This window comes from Cheilinus undulatus, linkage group 14, assembly GCF_018320785.1.
Source record: "Cheilinus undulatus linkage group 14, ASM1832078v1, whole genome shotgun sequence".
Classification (NCBI taxonomy): domain Eukaryota; kingdom Metazoa; phylum Chordata; class Actinopteri; order Labriformes; family Labridae; genus Cheilinus; species Cheilinus undulatus.
Window position 1 is genome coordinate 43,272,002 of NC_054878.1, and position 14,509 is coordinate 43,286,510.

The following is a 14,509-nucleotide window of genomic DNA, read 5'->3' on the forward strand; positions in this document are numbered from 1 at the left end:
AATTCCCCCAAAAGTTGGTATACTGTTTAAAATGTCAAGAAAAACAAAATACATTGATCTGAAATTACTTTTCAACTTGTAATCAACTGAATTCAGCACAATGATGCAATATTTACTGATACTCTTTTACTTAAATATACTAATTTAATATAATATTATACTAAGCTAGTAAAAAATAAGTTATTACCCTAAATATTATAGATGTATATATAAATTATAAATTTCCTTGCATTTCCACCTCCCCTAGTTGGTTGTTTAGTGGAAAATAAAGAAAAGTTTAGAAAAGATGGAAGATTTTGGGGAAAACGGCTAAACGTGTATAAAACTGTTTAATAAAATGAAAGCAAAACATTTCTCACAAAAAGTAGTTCAAGTTAACTTTAAATTCCTGCCTTTCAAAGAAATTCATGTCAACTCAAGCAACTTGCAATGTTCATTCACTTCACTGGGTGGCGCTGTTGTGCAAAACATGGGTCCTACATCTATGGTCCTGCTGCCTGTAAGCCTGCAGATACTTACTGTTGTATTCGTGCCTCTTCTTTTTGCCACTTCTTGCACATTTTGGCATTATTTACCAGGAGAAAAAACTTACTGAGATTAAAAATCAGTTTTTAAAGAGAGTCCTGGCTAAGACAGCAGCACAGTCAGAGTTACAGACAAACAATGAGCAGTCATACAAATAAAATGTCAAACAGCAGTACACTGAAGAGAAGCAAGTATTTGTTAAAATGGACTACAATCAAAGCACATCATTGAAAACATCTGCAGATAGATGTGACCGCCTCCAAGCTGACCAGCCTCCTCTTCCTGTAAAGACCAGAGTCCACATTAGTCTCTACTGTGTTATTTTTTGGATTGAATGATGCCACTATGAAAAGTTTCCTACCTTTGATTCTCATCCACATGTTGACAATCACAACAGTCAGTATGAGTACTGCCAATCCCACAGACACAACCATTAACCTGAGCCTGAGACCTGCAACTGAAACCAAACAACAACGATGAGCCCACATCACTCAGTTCTACAGGAAGTGGTCTTTATTAGTCAGAACCACAATGAACAGTGAGGTGTATTTGAAGCATCACAGCCCCCATCTGAAGACAAGACATCAACTCTCTAGCTCTCTCCTCTACAGTCAGGCCACTATTAAAGAAATGCTGTTTATAGCAGCCTCCCTGGTTTACAGAGCAGCCTGAGCCAGGAAGGACACTTAACAGCTGTGCTCCTGAAGACAACCATGAAACCCAAAATGTTGTTTTATTGTTTAGTGAATACACGTTTAGTGAAATATGGAGTCCTCAGTCCAAGGTGGGTCTGTGTCTGGTCTCAACTTGACCTCGAAATGTCTAGTGGGGCCACGTTGTTACATTAGATGGTTCTGTGTTACATGTCAATGTGAGTCTTAGTTCTCAAAGACATTAACGTTAGGAAGGCCAAGTACAGTTCATGAGCCACTGCTGTTTATTTAGTTTGAATCAGGCATCTGCAGCATCACCTCTGTCTTCTTTTCTTATTCATCTTTTTAAATGTACATATTTATGACTGCTGACCCTCTTTACTAGTAACATTTGTGTCTCCAGAATAATTCTTCTTAATGGGACTAAGCAGCACAGTAGAACGTTTCCCAGAGTGTCACCAGTTAACACCATTGAAACACTGGTAATGAATTAACACTGCTTCTATACATCAGACTAAATCAAGGATAAAAAGTGTCATGTAAGTCAAATCCTCTTGCTGAGATTTCAGTTGGTACTTAAAAAAAATACAACCCTGATTCCAGAAAAGTTGGAGCACTGTGTAAAATGTAGATTAAAAAAAAATCAGAATGCAGTGATTGTCAAATCTCATAAACCCATATTTTATTCACAACAGAACACAAACAACATATCAGATGTTGAAACAGACATTTGAACATTTCAGGACAAATATTAGCTCACTTTAAATTTGATGGCAGCAACGCATCTCAAAACAGCAGGGACAGGACCATGTTTAGCATTCTGTAGCATCCCCTCCAGTTGCTGGAGTTTTGGAGAGGAATGTTGTCCCATTCTTGTCTGATGTAGGATTTTCGCTGCATTGATTATCAACAGTCCTGGGTCTTCTTTGATGGATTTTTTTCTTTTCTGATGCTCCAAATGTTTTCTATTGGTGAAAGGTCTGGACTACAGACAGGTAGTGTATGTGGTTTCAAATTGTATTTAAATAATCAAGGCCTTCCCTGACAGAGACATTGTCTAGATAGGAGCAGATGTTGCTCTAAAACCTCTCTCTGCTTCTCAGCATTGATAGTTTCTTTCCAGATGTGTAAGCTGCCCACGCCATAGACACCAATGTAACCCCATACCATCAGAGATGCAGGATTTAGAACTGAGCTCTGATAACAAACTGGATGGTCCCTCTCCTCTTTAGTTTTTTGTTTTGTCCCCCCCCCCCCCCCCCAAAAAAAGGTTAAATTTTGATCCACGTGACCACAGAACAGTTTTCCCATCATGTCTCAGTCTATTTTGAATGACCTTTGGCCCTGAGAAGATGGCAGCATTTCTGGATGGCACAGTGAACTGTGTTAACAGTCAGTGATTTCTGGAAGTGTTCCTGAGCCCATGCAGTGATTTTCAGTACAGAATCATGTCTGTTTTTAATGCAGTGGCCCCTGAGGGCCCGAACATAAAGAGCATCCAGTATTGACCTTCAGCCTTGTCTCTGAATCTGTTGATGATATTATGTTCTCTCTATGGTAGGATATTCAAATTCTTTGCGATTTCAGACTAAGGAAAAAATTCTGAATTACAATTTGATTGGAAAATATTACAAGAGCAGAAAAGAAACACTACTTTTTGAATAATACAGTTCTTTTTTCATTCATTTTCTACCATTCATAAAGAGTTAAGAACACAACTGCAAAGCTATACATTAGAAACTTTTCTCAAGCTTACAAACACAATCTTAAATTGTTTGTTTTGTACATGTTTTAAAGGTCATGCAGATCATTTAGTTCTTGATCTCTGGATTCTGACAGAAGCCTCATGGCCTCCACAGTTCTCATAGACGACTGAACCAAAATCTTCATTGTCCTGTACCTGTGGAAACAACAGCTATAAATTTAGAATCTAGATTAAATTGATGGAACTATTTCCTGTTGTTCTGCAGCAAATAAGACTTGAAATAAAGGGAGAACTTTATTTTATTGGGCCCAAATGCCTACTTATTTTTGGATAATGACCTCCTTATTCTTGACAAATTAGTGGCTAAGTAACTTAAAATCTCTAGGTATGTTACTAAAATACAGTTGTAATTATTCTCACTCCATTTACTGGACAACAGTGAACTGTGAAATTCCACAAACATGAGTTTTCTCTAACAGAATGTTTGAACTCACAGCATCAGGATCAATCTGGGTTTTGTTTCCTGTAAAGATAAAAGAGTTGGCATAAGTTTCAACAGTGTTGATCCACTTTATTGAATGATGCCACTATGAACATTTACATTTGGAGCTTTCTCACCTTTGATTCTGGTCCATATGCTGACAGTCACAACAGCTAGAATGAGTGCTGCAAATCCCACAGACACAATGATAAACCTGAGCATGAGACCTGGATGATAAAACAAATACATAGAATCAAAAACAACAATGACTATTATTTTCCACCTTCAACCTGGTGTCAGTTTAAAATTTGTACGTCACAGGAAAGCAGGAGCAACATGGGCTCCACCCACAGATTAACTCACAATTTTGACTTTTAATCCCATATCTCTACCTTTTAGACTCACAATTTAAAATTTTAACTCATATTTTGACCTTTTACAGTCATGATTTCAAATCTTATCTCTTATTTTGATCTTTGAAACTGATGATGTTCACATATTTGCCTTTTAAAAACATGACTTGACTTTGACTTTTGTGTTTTGACCTTTTAAAATAATAAGTTTGACATTTTTATCTCAGATTTTGAGCCTTTTTTATGTATCATTTGGACTTTTTTGATCTCAAAATCATTTTCCATCAGTGCTATTTTTACCTGATGTTTCGGGGTACAGTGGAGGAATTTTTCCTTGTTTCTCTGATGACGTGTCTCCTTTTGATTCTATTATGGTTTATTTTGATAAAACAGAAAAATATGCAATAATTAGAAAGCATGTAAAAGAAGACTGAATTAGAAGAAATAGAGCAAACCTGAACTATGAAATGAATCAAAAATTCAAGCAAACATAAATCAAACACACCAACTGTACCTGATTTCTGACATGACTCAGAGAAAGTGTCACACTGCAGAGTTTGTCCACTCTTCTTATCCGTCACATTACAAACCAGCCGACCATAGTCTGACCTCTCAGCAGGAGTTGTAAATGTCACAATGGCTGAGCAGGTGCCATATGTCACTGATAGTTCTTTATCATTGCCTTTATAATACCACTGAAGTGTGTGTTCACAGCCTCCATAACTGAAAACATTGCAGAAAAATCTTGATGTGTCATCTGTGTAAGCTGGAGAAGATACTGGTAGAGAGGGAGCATGAGTTAAAGGGATACTTCAACATTTTGGCATATTCGCCCATTGCCATAATTCCTAAAGTCTTAGTAATGGGTTTGTTTCCTTTAGTTGTCAGTGCAAGCTGTTTCTAGATCTGGGTAGACCGTTAAAACAGCTGCACGCTAACGCTATGTTAGCAGACGGAATTTTTGCTTTCCCTCATCAACCTCATCAAATACACAATCCAACAACTCCAAAACGCTCTCGTGGACAAGTTGTGACCTGCACATTCACCATGATATGGAATAATATCAAATAATAATGTAACATTAGGACAAATGAAGCAAATACTTGGAACTATTTCTTCAGTAAACCACTGGGCGGAGTGACACAGTGCAGCAGCCATGTCTGGAGTGTAGTCCTGGCTTTGCATTAACTTTAAACATCTTCATCTCATAATGTTACATTATTATTTCATAGCATGGTGAATGTGCAGGTCACAACTTGTCCACGAGAGCGTTGTGGAGTTGTTGGATTGTGTATTTGATAAGTTTGATGAGGGAAAGCAAAAATTCCGTCTGTTTATATAGCGTTAGCTGCGCAGCTGTTTTAACGGTCCCCCCAGAGCTAGAAACAGCTTGCACCGACAACTAAAGGAAACCTATTACTTAGACTAGAGGGATTATGGCAATGGGCGAATTTGCCAAAATGTTGAAGTATCCCTTTAATGTAATTTCCACACTATAGAACATTCTTTAAACAGTATGAACTGTGACATCAGTGATCCAGAACTTACTGCTAATAACAGACAGAAACACAAAAGCGTCTGAATCTTGCTCTCCTGGTGTGAACTGTCTGCAGGCGTAACGTCCAACATCCTCACGTGTGACATGTTTTATAGCCAGAGAACAGTCCTCTTTAACACGTAGTCTCTCTGATTTAGCTTTAACTATCCTACTATAACTTATATTTCCATGTGTTATCAGCTCTTCTGATGTGACACCGGAATGAGAACTGAAAAGCCAAGAAGTAGAGTAACAGTTCAGCTGATTTTTGATCACATTCCCACAGGGTAAAGTGACGTTTTCCCAACATCCTACAGTGACAGAGGCGGTATTATCTCCAGTTACAGCTGATGGAGCTGAAATAGAGACACAAAAACATAAGAATGTGTGATTGTTGAACGTTTTAGAAAAGGGATTAAAATAAAACTGAAAAGTGGCCAATCATATTCAGGCCGGCTGATCAACCCAGAGAACGGGTCGTCAATGTATGTGTGTTGGATCAGTAGCATTAGTGCTAGCATACATTTACCTCATTTTGGAGCTGTAGTGTGTTTAACTATTACTGGGTTCAGATAAAATCATTTTTACCTCTGCCAAGGAGGTTATTTAATCAGGTGGGTTTGTCAGTTTGTTTGTTAGCAGCATAACTCAAAAAGTTATGGACGGATTTTGATGAAATTTTCAGGAAGTGTCAGAAATTGCATGAGGAAGAACTGATTAGATTTTGGGAGTGATCCGGATCACAGTCTGGATCCAGGAATTTTTTAAAAGATTCTGTACTGTTGGGAGATAGGGCTGATGGCGAAGGTCTGCGCTCTCCGAGTGCTTTTCTAGTTTCATGCTACTTTTGATCCTTTTTTACCACATTCCTTCTATTTAGCCACGTCTTCTTACCAATTTTGACCGATTTACAGCTTTTCCCACAGTTTTGCCACTTCAGTCTTTCCCTTTTAATCCATTTTTGCCACTTTTTGGCCATTTTGCTACCTTTTTTTTTGCACATTTACCCTATTTATGCTGTTTTTCCCACGTTTCCCCACTTTTAACCCATTTTGAAGACTGTTGTCCATTTTTGCCATTTATATTTTTCTAACATTATTAAATGCTTTGTGACTTTTTGCCTTTTTCCGTCATTTCTAACCCACCTATGCAGCTTTTTGCACATTCGAGTCACTTTTTCCCACATATCTTAAAGCATTCTCAAAGGCTTTTGCCACTTTTTGCTAACCTGACATGTCAGATGGATGTGTTTCACATATCCATCTGGGAAAGCTTCAACAGAAAATGTTTGAGAAAAGGCAGAGGCCTTGAAAAATCCTCAGAGTACGATTGGGTGAATAATGTGAAACATGGCGACTATAGACATGCAAGTACTCGACCCATGTCTTTTCTGAAAAGAAAACAACTCACTGCTGTTCTTTGTTCTTCTTTTAATGAAGAAATGTCATCAAGTGGCACTTTAGCAGCATCCACGCTAATCTCTTCCTCCATAACTGCACCAGGTCTTGCTGCTGCTTGTTTACGTCACAACTCTGCTGCGCCTGAAAGTACTGCCCCTCTTTGCTGATTGGTCCTGTCACTTTCTAACCGTGCCCAAATGGTTCAGATGGGAGCTTTGCAAGATGGATTCACCAGTGAAGAAAATGGAAATGAGCATATCCATCTGCTTTGCAAGGTTAACTTTTTGCCACTTTTAACTGTTTTTTGCCACTTCCATCCATCCATACTGCCCCCTACTGTTGACAAGCAGTACTACCTACCATGGATTTTTCTCGGATTCAGGATACAAGCAAAGAGAGCTCAGGTCAGAGATGTCGTCATCATGAGTTTATTAGAAAGATATTCTTGCAAGAAGAGGAGTCTCAGAACAACAATCACAGTAGACAGCTGAAGGGAGAGTCCTGCTGGACACCAGGTGCAGCCTCTTTTTATAGATTACAGAACAAGGATAAATGCTGCGCAACTTAATAAAAAACAGTCAGTGGATAAAACATATCTGCAGTGTACAAACACAGTATTTCTTAGGTTGAGTGACGTGTGTGTGGTGTTGACTTTAGTTGACACTAATTTCTGCATTCTGTACTACTTCTGCAAAAGTAAGATAGTGTCAGAAAGTTGTCCCTGTGTCATATTACTTCTTCTGTGAGTGGAAAAATAAGTCAAGACAAATTGTTCCTATCTTGTATCACTTCCTCTGTAGGCAAACCGCCAGTGTTGGTGGTTTCTTGACAGCTGATGTCTCACATCCTAGAAATTCCATGTCAACAAAGCATCATGTAAAAAACAAATGGGTTATATGAGTATGAATAAAATAAATTTTCCACTACATACCTCACATGAAAAGTGCACTATGCTCATTATTTTCAATCTAATGACGCTCCTGGGAGGACCTACATGGTCTCTCTGATGTGATGAGTGTCACCACACAGGTTAGTTGATGTGCTAACACCCAACAATTTTCACATAGCCACGGCTGCGACACACCGATGTGTGTCGTGGTGTGAGGGTGCTCCAGTTCTGCTTGCAGCCCTCAAATTATCATTAAAAAGGTAATTCTGTTTGAGAAAAGGGGTTTACATTTTTAAAAAGTCTGTATTGTACCACAGCATAACTCAATAAAAACAAATATTGTTGTTGCTTGATAATTGCGGTGCTTTCTCAGGTTATTAGTAATGTATGATTTTCACAGCTTAACTTTACAATGAACCATGATTTTTCTGACCTCCCCCTACCTTTTATCCTCCCCTATGGTTGGTCTTGAGCATATCAATGTGAAAATTATAAACCAGCAGCAAACTTGTCTGTCCAACTTAAATCAATGTCCACACTGTTAATACTGATTAAACACCTGTAACATCTGTCTTTTATCAATGAATAAGTTTGTTTATCCTTACCTGTACAGAGAAGCATCAGCATCCCAAATAAAAGCATTTTAATCCTCCTGATCTGATGAATCTTGCCCCTCATTCTCAATCTCTACTCTCAAAAGTTCCTGCTGTACTTATCTCAAAAACTTTACATCAAAATGTGGAGTTCGTCTTCTAAAGTAGACCTTTGAAAGTCAGACTCCTCAGTGATCAGACTGACAGCTCAGACTCATCCTGTAGTCTGGTGAAACATGGGAGGGGCTGACAGTGTTATTGGTTTGAGAACTGGTCATTCCTCATCTCAGTGTTTTTTTTTTTTTTTTTTTTTTAATAACCACAGGGGGCGTGTTTGTACGGTGGTGTATTGCATTCATTTGAAAATAAAAAAAATCCTCCTGTTTTTACGAGATGACTTTCTTGTAAAAACAGGAATTTATTTATTTTTGAAATTCCTGTTTTTAAGAGATAGTATCTCGTAAAAGCAGGATCCCCTGACGCTCTCCTGCATGACTGGTTGCTGCATTTATCAGCCAGTAGTTAGAGGTGCGGGGTTAAGAAGTAGTCAGAATCTTTCAAATCCTGAAAGATGTTGATCCAGTGCGTATTGTTTCCTCTAAAATCCCCACAAGTTCTCTCTGCTTTAGTTATGATTGCTTGAGCCATATAGCATCTGCGTGAAAACTCATCCACATGGTCATGTCTCAGGAATATCTGCATCTGTTCCACGTAACAGTTCTCTGTCCCTAGGTCTGATTGAATTCTGTTTTTACAAGATATTATCAAAAATAAATAAAAAATCCTGTTTTTATTTTTTTTATTTTCAAGTGAATGCAATACGTCACCATATGTTTGAGTGTAAAAATCATCAGCAGAGCTGCAAACATTTGACGCCTTTAATGGGCATAAAATACTCATCCTAACAGTTTCAAGATCAAGCTCAATAGATTGTCAAACATGTCGCTTCAAAATCACACTGATTGAAGAAAGTGGCTCCTCATTTGTGTATCAGCTGTTCTCTGTGCCAGTGTGACTCACTTTTTAGAAGGTAACAGCTCTCTAGACCCAAAAACTTGGTTTTCCATATGTTATTTCTCATCCTGTCTGCCTTCTGCACTGTCCACAGCTTGGTTAAGCTGGTAGCCCGTGCTAGCATGTCGATTCCAGACTTGATCTGGTCCTGATGTGGCGCTTTCTATTTAATGAGACTGGAATGGGCCACTTTACCTCCTTCACATAGCCTTTATTTTTCAATGTTCGGACCCTTGGGTCTTTAGTGGCTGCCCGGTCTGGAAGTCAGCTCAGCCTCTCTACGTTACAATGGAGGTAATCAATGTGATCCCAGTCGAGGCCGTAGAAAGCATTGATGCCCCAAAAGAGGAGGAAGAAAAGGAGAAAACCAGAAGAGTTGAAGCAAGCTGTGGAGGTAAATGTAAGTGAAGAAAATGTTGTAGTGGAAGAAGTGGTTAAGATAAAAGAAGAGGGTCAGACAAGTGAAGAGGTTCAACAGATCAAGGAGGATCAGAGCAACGGCGACCCAGAAGTCCAGGAACCATCGGAGTGTATCGGGAGTTTTCTCAGGTTTAGGATACAAGCAAAGAGAGCTCAAGTCAGAGGTGTCTTTATCATGATTTTATTAGAAAGAAATTCTGGCAAGAAGAGGAGTCTCACAACAACAACGTCAACAGACAGCTGAAGGGAGAGTACCCCAAGATGCGGGATGCAGTCCCTTCTTATAGACTACAGAACAGAGATAAATGCTGTACAATTCAGTAAAGAATGATCACTGGACAAAAAAATATCTGCAGAGTACAAACACGGTATTTCATAGGTTGACTGACGTCTACATGGGTGTTGACCTTAGTTGACACTAATCCAGCATTCACTACTTCTGCAAAAGTAAGATATTGCTAGAAAGTCATCCCTGCGTTATATAACTTCCTCTGTGATTTTAAAAATAAATCAAGACACTGTTAAACGTTGGTTTTTCTTGTCTGATGTCTCGCACCCTAGAAGTTCTGTGTCTGCAAAGCATCATGTGTAAAACAAATGAGCATGATTAAAAATACATTTTCCACTACAGGAGGAAGTGAAATCAAGAGTGAAATCAGTTTCTTTCTTGATTATCCAAACATCCATGACTGTGACTTTAGCTCTTTTTGGCTGGTAGAGTCTGTTTCCTGTTTTATTATGGAGGTGAGGATGAGTGTACTGCAGAAATAAATACTGTAGCAGAGACATTCTGAAGACTCATTTGGGGACCCACCAAAAAATTCCCCCGACCCACCTGTGGGTTCTGATCCAGGCTTTGGTAATGAGTGGTTTCCACTGCAGCTTCACCTCACCCTCCTCAGTCTGTCTTCATTTCTATGGATTTGACTGATCCTGATGTAAACAAAGCTGGAGGACCCACATGTAGACTGTAATCATTTATTAATCACAATGACAAAGAAGACAGAACCAAAAGTTCAGATTTTAAAGAGCTGAGTCCAACATAGTTGTGTCTCATTTCAGGGGCTGCATCCTTCAGAGGACCCAGATTTCGTGTCCTTCATAGCCTGAATCTAGACCGTCAAGAGAAGTCCCTGTTAGAGCGCCCCGCCCACCCCACCTATGTTGCCTAGCAACTTGACCAACTGCAATGGAGGTAGATGATGTCAATCTCAAATTCCCCCAAAAGTTGGTACACTGTCTAAAATGTCAATAAAAACAGAATACATTGATCTGAAATTACTTTTCAACTTGTAATCAACTGAATTCAGCACAATGATGCAATATTTACTGATACTCTTTTACTTAAATACCTTAATTTAGTATAACATGCTAAGCTAATATTATATAAGTTAACATTACCCTTAACTATTATATATATATATATATATATATAAATATATTTTCTTGCATTTCTCACTCCCACAGTTGGTTGTCCTCTTTCGTGTTCTGAATGTTCTGTTTGTTTGTTGTATTTAGTGGAAAATAAAGAAAAGTTTAGAAAAGATGAAAGATTTTGGGTAAAACGGCTAAAAATGTATAAAACTGTTTTATAAAATGAAAGCAAAACATTTCTCACAAAAAGTAGTTCAAGTTAACTTTAAATTCCTGCCTTTCAAAGAAATTCATGTCAACTCAAGCAACTTGCAATGTTCATTCACTTCACTGGGTGGCGCTGTTGTGCAAAACATGGGTCCTACATCTATGGTCCTGCTGCCTGTGAGCCTGCAGATACTTACTGTTGCATTTTTGCCTCTACTTTTTGCCACTTCTTGCACATTTTCTTCATCTTGAACAATGAGCAGTAAAACAAATAAAATGTCAAACAGCAGTACACTGAAGAGAAACAAGTATTTGTTAAAATGGACTACAATCAAAATACATCATTGAAAACATCTGCAGACAGATGTGACTGCCTCCAAACCACCCAGCCTCCTCTTCAGAGCTTCCAGTGAGACCAGCTCTCTGAGTTTCAGGTCTTTCTGAGAATCATTCCAGGCAAACAGAGCAGCAAATTTAATGTTTTTAATTTCTTCAAACTTATAAGTGACATAATGCTGCTTATGTCAGCTAGTTCCTGTCAAGGTTGCTCGTGAAGGGAGCAGTGCTTAGAAATGTTAAGAGCGTACTAGCTGATCTCTGACAGGAAATCCTGTGTAGACCAGATCGTCTCATATCAGAGCGACCTGAGCGGTCTACACAAGCCAGGAAGGCCGGGTAATTTAAAGGAAGCTAGCCCTGAAAAACACATCTGAACACTGAGGAGGGAGACATTCAAGGACAGGAAGTCTGACATGACCAAGTTACTAACGCCCAAAACATATGAAGTAAAACATACCTAACCTAAGACCAAATATGGCCACCTATTTTTGATTTTTATGATCAGCTCTGAAAAATGTAAATGCAACAATGTAAAATTATTTTTAATGTATAGTATTTTTATTGCTATTCATGTAATTTTTGTTTTGTTGCCACTTACACCCCTTGTGCTCTTAAACTGGCATTCAAAGGGTTACATTACAAAAAAATCAAAAATAATGTCAAAGAAGAGGGAAGAATCTATGAATGTATGTTATGTTAGTGTCTTCACGTATGCTGCCATTTTTGGTCACTTACACCCTGAGTGCAGTGGTTTCTTTTACACTATCTAAGGGTTAATAATCCAGTGTTTAAACTCACCACACTGTGAACCCTCTGAGTTTTGTTTCCTTTAAAGACCAGAGTCCACATTAGTCTCTACTGTGTTCATTTTTGAATTGAATGATGCCACTATGAAAAGTTTCCTACCTTTGATTCTCATCCACATGTTGACAATCACAACAGTCAGTATGAGTACTGCCAATCCCACAGACACAACCATTAACCTGAGCCTGAGACCTGCAACTGAAACCAAACAACAACGATGAGCCCACATCACTCAGTTCTACAGGAAGTGGTCTTTATTAGTCAGAACCACAATGAACAGTGAGGTCATGGTCTGAAACTAAACCGTCTGGTCTAGAGGTTCCTGTTAGAGCCCGCTCACCCATCCCCCCACACTTCACCTATGTTGCCTAGCACCTTGACCAACTGCAATGGCGGTAGATAGTGTCCAAACTCAAATTCCCCCAAAAGTTGGTATACTGTTTAAAATGTCAAGAAAAACAAAATACATTGATCTGAAATTACTTTTCAACTTGTAATCAACTGAATTCAGCACAATGATGCAATATTTACTGATACTCTTTTACTTAAATATACTAATTTAATATAATATTATACTAAGCTAGTAAAAAATAAGTTATTACCCTAAATATTATAGATGTATATATAAATTATAAATTTCCTTGCATTTCCACCTCCCCTAGTTGGTTGTTTAGTGGAAAATAAAGAAAAGTTTAGAAAAGATGGAAGATTTTGGGGAAAACGGCTAAACGTGTATAAAACTGTTTAATAAAATGAAAGCAAAACATTTCTCACAAAAAGTAGTTCAAGTTAACTTTAAATTCCTGCCTTTCAAAGAAATTCATGTCAACTCAAGCAACTTGCAATGTTCATTCACTTCACTGGGTGGCGCTGTTGTGCAAAACATGGGTCCTACATCTATGGTCCTGCTGCCTGTAAGCCTGCAGATACTTACTGTTGTATTCGTGCCTCTTCTTTTTGCCACTTCTTGCACATTTTGGCATTATTTACCAGGAGAAAAAACTTACTGAGATTAAAAATCAGTTTTTAAAGAGAGTCCTGGCTAAGACAGCAGCACAGTCAGAGTTACAGACAAACAATGAGCAGTCATACAAATAAAATGTCAAACAGCAGTACACTGAAGAGAAGCAAGTATTTGTTAAAATGGACTACAATCAAAACACATCATTGAAAACATCTGCAGACAGATGTGACTGCCTCCAAACCACCCAGCCTCCTCTTCCTGTAAAGACCAGAGTCCACATTAGTCTCTACTGTGTTCATTTTTGAATTGAATGATGCCACTATGAAAAGTTTCCTACCTTTGATTCTCATCCACATGTTGACAATCACAACAGTCAGTATGAGTACTGCCAATCCCACAGACACAACCATTAACCTGAGCCTGAGACCTGCAACTGAAACCAAACAACAACGATGAGCCCACATCACTGAGTTCTACAGGAAGTGGTCTTTAATAGTCCAAACCACAATGAACAGTGAGGTGTATTTGAAGCACCACAGCCCCCATCTGAAGACAAGACATCAACTCTCTAGCTCTCTCCTCTACAGTCAGGCCACTATTAAAGAAATGCTGTTTATAGCAGCCTCCCTGGTTTACAAAGCAGCCTAAGACAGGAAGGACACTTAACAGCTGTGCTCCTGAAGACAACCATGAAACCCAAAATGCTGTTCTACTGTTTAGTGAATACACGTTTAGTGAAATATGGAGTCCTCAGTCCAAGGTGGGTCTGTGTCTGGTCTCAACTTGACCTCGAAATGTCTAGTGGGGCCACGTTGTTACATTAGATGGTTCTGTGTTACATGTCAATGTGAGTCTTAGTTCTCAGAGACATTAACGTTAGGAAGGCCAAGTACAGTTCATGAGCCACTGCTGTTTATTTAGTCTGAATCAGGCATCTGCAGCATCACCTCTGTCTTCTTTTCTTATTTATCTTTTTAAATGTACGTATTTATGACTGCTGACCCTCTTTACTAGTAACATTCATGTCTCCAGACTAATTCTTCTTAATGGGACTAAGCAGCACAGTAGAACGTTTCCCAGAGTGTCACCAGTTAACACCATTGAAACACTGGTAATGAATTAACACTGCTTCTATACATCAGACTAAATGAAGGATAAAAAGTGTCATGTAAGTCAAATCCTCTTGCTGAGATTTCAGTTGGTACTTAATAAAATACAACCCTGATTCCAGAAAAGTTGGAGCACTGTGTA

General features: G+C 38.5%; 1 protein-coding gene across 2 annotated transcripts; it reads right to left on the reverse strand.

The window, feature by feature from the left end:
- Nucleotides 1–1,880: 1,880 nt before the first annotated feature.
- LOC121520993 lies at nucleotides 1,881–8,344 on the reverse strand. Of its 2 annotated transcripts, XM_041804666.1 has the most exons (7): nucleotides 8,149–8,344; nucleotides 5,266–5,610; nucleotides 4,232–4,495; nucleotides 4,018–4,083; nucleotides 3,502–3,591; nucleotides 3,378–3,406; nucleotides 1,882–3,078 (listed from the first exon to the last, which is right to left on the reverse strand). In XM_041804666.1, exons 1-7 carry the CDS (start codon nucleotides 8,219–8,221, stop codon nucleotides 2,986–2,988), a joined length of 960 nt encoding a protein of 319 aa, XP_041660600.1. In that variant the 5' UTR covers nucleotides 8,222–8,344; the 3' UTR covers nucleotides 1,882–2,985. The 2 variants fall into 2 exon arrangements, with proteins under 2 accessions (XP_041660601.1, XP_041660600.1); XM_041804667.1 differs by lacking the exon at nucleotides 5,266–5,610 and having other exon boundaries at nucleotides 1,881–3,078.
- Nucleotides 8,345–14,509: the final 6,165 nt, after the last annotated feature.

Bases quoted from the DNA above. Each gene is read 5' to 3' on its own strand.
- LOC121520993 (XM_041804666.1), bottom strand. From the start codon at position 8,221: ATGAGGGGCAAGATTCATCAGATCAGGAGGATTAAAATGCTTTTATTT. The intron at 3,407-3,501 runs GTGAGAAAGCTC...TTATCTTTACAG, and splicing joins CATATGGACCAGAATCAAAG to GAAACAAAACCCAGATTGAT. The intron at 3,079-3,377 runs GTGAGTTCAAAC...TTGTTTCCACAG, and splicing joins CCCAGATTGATCCTGATGCT to GTACAGGACAATGAAGATTT.